Source organism: Salmo salar, chromosome 02 (assembly GCF_965601325.2).
Source record: "Salmo salar chromosome 02, fSalSal1, whole genome shotgun sequence".
NCBI classification, from domain to species: domain Eukaryota; kingdom Metazoa; phylum Chordata; class Actinopteri; order Salmoniformes; family Salmonidae; genus Salmo; species Salmo salar.
The window spans coordinates 36246954-36256046 of record NC_138292.1 but is presented as its reverse complement, the minus strand read 5'-3'; the positions used below and the strand labels follow the sequence as shown (position 1 = coordinate 36256046).

At 40.8% G+C, this 9093-nt stretch overlaps 1 protein-coding gene across 10 annotated transcripts in view; it reads right to left on the bottom strand.

The window, feature by feature from the left end:
• Nucleotides 1–6147: 6147 nt before the first annotated feature.
• LOC106580711 (myocyte enhancer factor 2d) overlaps nucleotides 6148–9093 on the bottom strand; it is a 77754-nt gene continuing 74808 nt past the window's right edge. For 7 of the 10 annotated variants that reach the window (XM_014162045.3, XM_014162069.3, XM_014162075.3 and 4 more), the window contains one exon: nucleotides 6148–7868. In XM_014162045.3, the coding sequence (XP_014017520.1) occupies nucleotides 7445–7868 (424 nt within the window). In that variant the 3' untranslated portion in view covers nucleotides 6148–7444. The remainder of the gene's footprint in view (nucleotides 7869–9093) is intronic. The other 3 variants (XM_045703029.2, XM_014162092.3, XM_014162054.3) reach the window with 2 other exon arrangements.

Here is a 9093-nt window from a genome sequence, read left to right as displayed (position 1 = left end):
ATCCCATGGGAAGACCGAGGGAAAAAATAGGCAACAAGGAACAATGGATGACCTCCCCTCACCTCCTCCTCTTCCCGCCTCACGGCCTTCTTTCCCCCTTTTTTGTCATTCATTAGTCAGTTTTCAGAACAATGGTGTCTATTTTAGCTGCCGGTTGCCTGCTCACTGCCCAAATCTGTGCAATGACTGATTGAATAAAGGGGGGAAACCACAGCCATTCACAGAGAGAAGGGCTGGGTGCTGGAATGGCATTACGGCAGCTGTCTGGCATGCTCTTATTCTCTAACGTCTATGGCTCCTACTCAGCCTTGTAACTAGCTATGACAACACAACTTTATCTATTCAGTTCGGGGAATAAGAATAAACTAACTAGGTTACTAACTAGGTTATATAGGCACAAGATGATCTACAGTATATGAAATAACAATACTTATATAAAGAGATGTTGTGGATGGACAAGCTATGTCTATCCCAGGAACACATGCCCAGTGCTGTTAATAGATGAATAGTTTCCTGACAAACAGCCAGGATGACCACATCTGATGCAAGAGGCTGAAAGTGCTTGGTCACTATGTCCGGCTGCGACCAGACGCTCCATTTCAGCTGGGCCATTCTGGCTACCCTGGGGGGAGGGGCTCAGCTGGAGGGCTGGGGTGTGTGTGTGTGTGACTTTGACACAGGAGGGATGTAAAACTATACCAGCTCTCTACAGGGAGTGTGTTTGCTCTCCTTCGACAACCATCTGTCATCCATTATTCCCTTTCTATTGATTTACTCCATGTGATGGAAGACCTGTAAAATCAGACAGAGGAACGGGTGGCTCCTTGACTGGCCTTCATTTTCTCTTTTGTTCTAAATTTACGACTGGTCCAGCCCAAGTAAACAATGGGCTATAAGGAAGAGAAATATGTTATACGTGCTATGTTGTAAACAGAATATAAAAATATATTCAATCAGTGCAACCTGATGCATATACAGTATGTACTCGTTCTATTAGACTCAAATAATTGTATGAATATATCACTAAGGACAAGTGCCACTTACAGTACCAAGGACAGACAAATGACAAAGCACTTTAGACAGAGTCGCTTCTGACAGGGTTTCAGCTGCTATCTCACAACCACATCAGCTGCTCCAAAGAATGTGTGAATCATTCTCACAAAGAAGGTCCCCTTATGATGAGATAAGGTCATGTCTGGCAATCAGCAACAGGGTAACAGAAATAATCACACGCGCGCAGCCAATGACCTTGATTGTAAATAGAGTATAAGTTGTTCTAAAATGTGCAGTGGTCTAATGGTAATGCTGATATGTAGGAAAGAGACAGTCAGGCTCTTCAGGGTGTATTTATTATGGTTATTATGGCCTCACTGACAAGAATCTGAATAATGACAAATATGTTTTCATATTGAACAGAAATGTAAACGCAACATGCAACAATTTCAAAGATTTTACTGAGTCACAGTTCATACAAGGAAATCAGTCAATTTAAATAAAAGTCTATGGATTTCACATGACTAGGAATACAGATACGCATCTGTTGGATCAGAAAACCAGTCAGTATCTGGTGTTTCCACCATTTGCCTCATGCAGCGCGACACATCTCCTTCGCATAGAGTTGATCAGGCTGTTCATTGTGGCCTGTTGAATGTTGTCCCACTCCTCTTAAATGGCTGTGCGAAGTTGCTGGATATCGTACATGTTGATCCAGAGAATCCCAAACATGCAGTGGTGGAAAAAGTACCCAATTGTTATACTTGAGTAAAAGTAAACATACCTTAATAGAAAATGACTCAAGTAAAAGTGAAAGTCACCCAGTAAAATCCTACTTGAGTATAAGTCTAAAAGTATTTTGTTTTAAATATACTTAAGTATCAAAATTAAAAGTATAGATCGTTTCACATTCTTTATATTAAGCAAACCAGACGGCACCGTACATTTTTTTTTTTTTACGGCTAGCCAGGAGAACACACCAACACTCAGACATTTACAAATTACGCATATGTGTTTAGTGAGTCTGCCAGATAAGAGGCAGTAGGGATGACCAGGGAAGTTCTCTTGATAAGTGCGTGAATGGACCATTTCCCTGTCCTGCTAAGCATTCAAAATGTAACAAGTACTTTTTGGGTTTCAGCGAAAATGTATGGAGTAAAAAGTACATCATATTTTTAGGAATGTAGTGAAGTAAAAGTAAAAGCTGTCAAGAATATAAATAGCAAAGTAAAGTACTGATACCCCAAAAAACGACTTAAGTAAAAATACTTTAAAGTACTACTTAAGTACTATATACCAATGCAAACATGCTCAATGGTTGACATGTCTGGTGAGTATGCGGGCCATGGAAGAACTGGGACATTTTCAGCTTCAGCGATATGGGGTTGTGCTTTATCATGCTGAAACATGGATGAATGACAAGACCAGACAAGACAAGCCTCAGGATCTCGTCACGGTATCTCTGTGCATTCAAATTGCCATCGATAAAATGCAATTGTGTTTGTTGTCCGTAGCTTATGCCTGCCCATACCATAACTCCACCACCATGTGGCACTCTGTTCACAACTTTGACATCATCAAAACGCTCGCCTACACAATGCCAGACAGAGGAAACAGAGGAGCCTGTGGTTGTGAGGCTGGTTGGACGTACTGCCAAATTCTCTAACACGACATTGGAAGTGGCTTATGGTAGAGAAATGGACATTCAATTATCTGGCAACAGCTCTGGTGGACGTTCCTGCAGTCAGCATGCCAATTGCATGCTCCCTCAAAACCACAATCTGTGGCATTGTGCTGTGTGACAAAACTGCACATTTTAGAGTGGCCTTTTATTGTCCCCAGCACAAGGTGCAGCTCTGCAATGATAATGCTGTTTAATCAGCTTTTTGATATGCCACACCTGTCTGGTAGATGGATTATCTTAGCAAAGGAGAAATGCTCACTAACAGGGATGTAAATACATTTGTGCACAAAATGAGAGAAATAAGCTTTTTGTGCGTATACAACATTTCTGGGATCTTTTCTTTCAGCCCATGAAACATGAAACCAACATTTCACGTTGCATTTATATTTTTGTTCAGTGTACATATTCGGATGCATATTTTGTCCACACTGTGATGCAGGAGCCAGTGGATTATTTTATCTTGCCTCGAGACAGCCGGATTGTACCAGATGCCCACTCTAATCCAATCAAAGATGGCCCCCTGTGAATTCACTCCATCAGTTATATACAAGCAAATGTGGCCATGCATAATAGTAGAGCCACACCCTGGCTCATCCCTGGCCACGTGATAGGCATTAGGGTTAGCAGTGTGGTTAAGGTTAGGTTTCAAATCAGATTGTATGACTGTGGTTGTCCAAGCTAGTGACCACTCTGCAGAGCTGCCTCCAGAATAAGATTCATGACAAAAAACGCTAACCTGCGAGGTATACTGCCACAGACTGAGTGGTCTCGATTATACATTTTTACTAGTTGGCCATTGTCACTGGAGACAGAAGTGTGTGTCTGTCTGAGACATGAGCTACACAGGACAGAACAGCTGCCACTATGGTCAACTGTCTGGAGGAGGGGACAATACACCCCCACCTCATCGCTCCAATCCTCTTGGTTTTATTAGTATTAATCTCTGTCGTTATGTCATTCAAATACCGTGGCATAGTCTCACATAACATGCAGTTTATGTCAATTAAGTTGATCACTTTGCTTCCGAAAAATGTAATGCTTTAAATGTGATTTGATATAGTAAATTATTTCTAGAAACATTTCCATTTTTGAAAACTAAAGAAAAACCAAAACATATTTGGCTTAGGTTTATGGGCTGTAAAATAATTCAGTAGATCTGAACATATGATAATGATGCCCAAAACATTACCAGCACATGTGGTGACATCTTATGGTAAAAATAGATCACTCCACTTCACATATCTCTGGCAATTAATGAGCAACTCTCTCAACAGTCCCATATTTTATGTCACTTACCAAACATAGCTGATACATCATGTTTCAGAAAACTTTTTTCAGAAAACAAGTTTGTATTGATAAATTATCAAACTGTTTTGATAGTTAACACAAATCCACATTCTAATGTAAATCATAATAATAACAAACCAAAACCTCTTAGTAGGTCAACTTGTCTATTTAATATATAAAATACGATAAAACATACGCAAAAAGGGAAGGGTAAGAAGGGACAAATGGATACTTTGGTACAATAACAAACACTTTTTTTGTAAAAGCAGTATAGAATTTGTAATAACATATCAGTGCATACTTTATTTATGAAAATATACACAAATTGTATATCATTCTCCAAAAACAACCAAAAAGTTTTTTTTCGTTTTTTTTTTTACAACAAAAATCAGACTAGCCGAACACAATATATTAACTATAATTTATTAACTTTTTTCTTCATTTCTATTTTATTTCTGTGTGATGTATATTCTTATTGATATTACATTTCATATTTATTTCCTATAACATGATTAATTCTTTTGTGTGTGTTATGCCCATGCATTGACATCTTTGTGTCTGGTCAGAAATAAATTAAATGTGTCTTGTCCCCACTTTACTATGTGTAGACTAAGTTTTATACATTTGAAAAAAAATTGCAGCATTGAACTGGTCATTATATTAAACTTGTTCACCACCTTCCATGATCTCACATGTACTAATATTACTACAGCCGTTTTGTGTTATGTCATAAATCGTGCAATATTTGTACACCCTTTGAAGAAAAAACTAAACAAAAAATGAAAACAAAAACAAAAATATATTTATATAATATTTATATATAATAAAATAAAATTCAAATAAAACAAGATTCCTAACCTACACAAAACCGCAAAAAATAAAATTGTCTTTTCTATATCATCATTACAATTACCATCGATGGTCACAATAATGATAATATTAACAGTAATAATAGCAATTATCATAGAACAATTATAATAAAAACAGACAATAGAACTGTCACCAGCACAAATTAACACTGGAAAGTGAGATTCTCTAAACATCATTCATTATACATGGGGAATATGGGGGCGCAGCTTAACTATTGTCATGACGATTGTCTTTTCATTTGTGATTACAGTGACCCTTAGTGTTGTTCTGAGATAATGTCAGGGCTTTATGCAACACCTCGATTGGCCAACGTCCAGAGTACTAACCAACCATCTCCCCATAGTCTGCTTCCACTAGTCACCATTTAGTCTAGGTATGAAACATTGCTTCATGGCGTGTGGCCCTATTCAAGACATAGCTACCATTTTTATGAAGAAAAACATCAGGGTCAACGTTTTGTTCAAAACTTAGAACACAACAGTCTTACAGTCTAAGGGTGTGCGAACATGCCGGCAGGCGTGATCGCTCTCTCTCTGCCATCCGTCTCTAGACGATCGTCTAGACTCCTGAAGAGTCAGACTGCACAATCCCTACGGCAACAACTACAACGATATAAAACAATAAAGAGCCAATGGGAGGTCATTTGAACCTGTTCTGGAGTACAGAGTATATGTGAGTATGGTGTTTGATTGTGTGGAGCAATGAGCCGTTTTGGCAGAAAATTGATAGTGGTGGAGGTCAAATGAGAGTGAGATGGACTTGTCTTTTAAGTCACTGGTAGGGAGCGAGTGAAATGCTGTAATTAATTCATGTGGCCAGGGAGGAACTCTCGACTAACAGAAAGCACAAGGGATACTTGTCTGGCTAATGTGTGTGAATGTGTTTGTATGTGTGTGTTGGATGAGTTTGATGTGCCTGAGGACATGCAGACATGACTGTCCCATTCTGGAGGACACCTGGCTTTTAAAGAGAGGGGGCATTTTGGGGGCGGAAGGGGTTAAAGTGCGCTCCGTCAGAGTACTAACCACTGCTCACTCAAACAGTCCAATCCACTGCTACTTCCCTTTCTGTCCCTCTAGCACCGTCACTTGGCTTTGCAACGTAGTACACTTATGTACACACAAATAGAAAGACAGATCCACTTAGAATCAACACATTGGCTTTTAGGGATATCCTGCTGAACATATGTGAACATATATTTCTATATACAATCCCTGTCGTCTATCGTTTTCTCTGCATCGTATGCAGTTCATCACTTACTCTCAAAATCTACTATCGCTATATATATATATATATATATATATATATATATATATATATATATATATATATATATATATATATGGTCTATATATTTACCCACAAAAAACAATATCCCTGCTATACAAAAGCCATACAGAAGGAAACAGAACAAATTACTTATATACACAGTTCTTTGCTTTTTCTCCCAGTTTACATCTCTTATTCAGAGCCTTCTGAAACACTGGCATTGTTTAACAAAAATACTTTTCGTGTGTGAGTGCGGATGGATTTGAGCGTGGGGAGAATCGAAAAGTCAAGAAGGTAGTAACAAAAAAACTTAACACAAAAAGAGCATTTGAAATAAATATCAAAAACAGGAACACACACGTAGCATCTGAAGTTGATCTGTAGGTATCTGTAGCATGTGTCATAGAGCTAGTGCAGCCCATCCCTGATAAAACAGTATTTGACCTAGATAAGGTATCGATGTTTCAGATTAAACAGCTATTTGCATGGTTCTGATTAAATACCTGGCTAAAAATAAACAAATCAAGGATCGTCCACTTTAGAACAGTGAATCCTGTCTTATAAAATGGATAGCTAGTAAGTTTGTCTTGGTGAATTTTGGGTTCTTAAATCTAAATTAGAAATGTTTATAGAAATGTAAAGATGGCTGATGGACAAGTCAGACAGAGAGAGGACGTAATAGTCCAAGAAAACAGTTTAAATCTCATTCACCAATCTCATACTCTTTACAAAAACACCAAAAGCTGGATATAACGGTGCCACTGGGCAGATACAAAGAAGTGGATTCATTTTGGTTGTCGTACTGTTTCTCAACAGAGCAGTGCAGCTGGACTAGAGACCTACTGTGGATAAAAGACAGGAGCATACCAGATGTGTATTATGTGATGTAGAGGGTAAACAGAAAACCCAGCAAAGCCAATAGTCAGTCAGTTTTCTAGCTGCTCTCTCTCTCCCTTTAAAACAAAAAGGAGACAGAGCCAGCTTGAACAAAAGAGAACTCATTCATTCCAATCCTAATCTTGTCCAACACACTATGTTGACATGTAATCCCTGGTTCGGTTACTCTGCCCCTATAGAGGGTGCTTGTGTGAGAATATGTGTGTGTGTGTAGTACAATATAGGGTAAAACAGTATGCAGCTTGTGTGTCAACGCATACATTTGTGAGAGAAAATGTGTAAGAGCATGCGCAAATGGGCGTGTCCGGTGCATGTGTGTGTGTTTGTGTGTGGTGGAGGCATGTGTGGAGGTCAGCATTTACTGTACATACGGTAAATAGGTGTGGGGTGGGGGGGTGAGAGAGAGGGGGGCATCTCTCCCCTTCACTCCCTTGTTCTACACATCTATGTGACCCAAGTGTCCAGTCTCATTCTCTTCACATTGGCCCCCTCCTGCTCCTGCTGCTCTTGCGTGGACGAGGGCCTCAGGAGCCCCATGCCCGAGGAGGCCCCTACCTGGTGGTGGAAGTCCTGGGCCCGCCCCTGGGCCCCATCGTCCCGGTCCCCCTCGTAGGAGCTGCCGTTGCTGCTCAGGCTGCCGACGGGCGAGCGGCCCTGCAGGGTAGACGGCTCCAGGCGCAGGGCCCCTGGGTACTGGCCTGACATAGGGGCCCCTGTGATGGTCACTAGGCCCCCTCCTCCGCCACCCCCGGCTGTGGAGCACGGGGTGCTGCGGTCGCGGTTGGGCGACACGGGCTCCGACTTGATGCTGATGTTGGGGTTGGTGTTAATTGTCAGCATGGTGCCCTGAGGTAAGTGGCCAACCGGCCTGGAGGGACCGAGAAAAGAGAGAGAAATGGTGAGACGTGTGCTGACATCTGCTGGTCAGCCAGGGTAACTGCAACACTCCTTACGAACACACATATCAACATCACCATGAACATCACTTTTAACACAGGAGCCCAGACAGGGACCTGCTCAACAGCACACAGTGCAGTAAGCGCTGATGGAACATAGAGTCAACACCTCCACACACTAGGTGGAGGGGGGGATCCTAGAAAACAAATGTGTCAGCAAATTGAGTAGCGGAAAAACAAACAGAACCTTGCAGAGAGAAAGAATATAATTGTTTATGGGAGTGGTAGATAAGTGTCCCTTCTATGAACTGCGTAGGTCTTAATTTCTATGTGCAGTGCTCTGTGTTCCACCCTACTGTTCATACACACCCTGGACTGACAGCTCATGTTTGGCTAATTGCTAACGACAGGTAATGTTTCACTGCTAATGTTTTAGGGAACAAAGTGTCATGACGAAGCTTTTACAAGAGACTACAGGTTGATGGACTGAGGTTAGACACATGAACAGATACGCAAACAGACTGGATGAAAAGGCCACACGGAAGCGCACGGTCCACAAGCCATGCAGACTGACTCTGGATTCCGAAAGACCATGCCTTGTGCCATGTGTCCACAGTCACTTTTATCTTTCGCATTTAGTAACTCATGCAATTGTACCCAGACACCTCCAACTACACACCCCTCCAACAAGTCCCATCTGTAAATTCACACAGCCCTCAGCACCCTCCCCCTCTCTCCCACACCACCCCCCTCGATTGGAAAAACCAACAATCACTTCAATCAGGTCACCCTTAAAAAGGTCCAACGCAGCCGTTTTTATCTCAATATCAAATCATTTCTGGCTAACAATTAAGTACCTTCCTGTGATTGTTTTCAATTAAAATATTCAAAAAGAAACAAAAATAGCTTCTTAGCAAAGATACATTTCTCATGAGTGTGGAGGGGAAAACTGAAAACTAGCTGTTATTGGCAGAGAGGTTTGGAACTCTTTTATTGGTCTATTCACTAATTTACAGCCTGGTGATGACACCAGGCAGGCCAAAACTCCAACCCACAAAAACAGGCTGCCATTTTCTTCCAAAGGTATTTTCAAACAGCTCTTACACTAAAAGGGCATATCATAATTTTCACAGTATAATTTTCACAGTATTATTCCAACCTCAGTGTTGAAATATTCAGTGAGCTCCAAAAGTATTG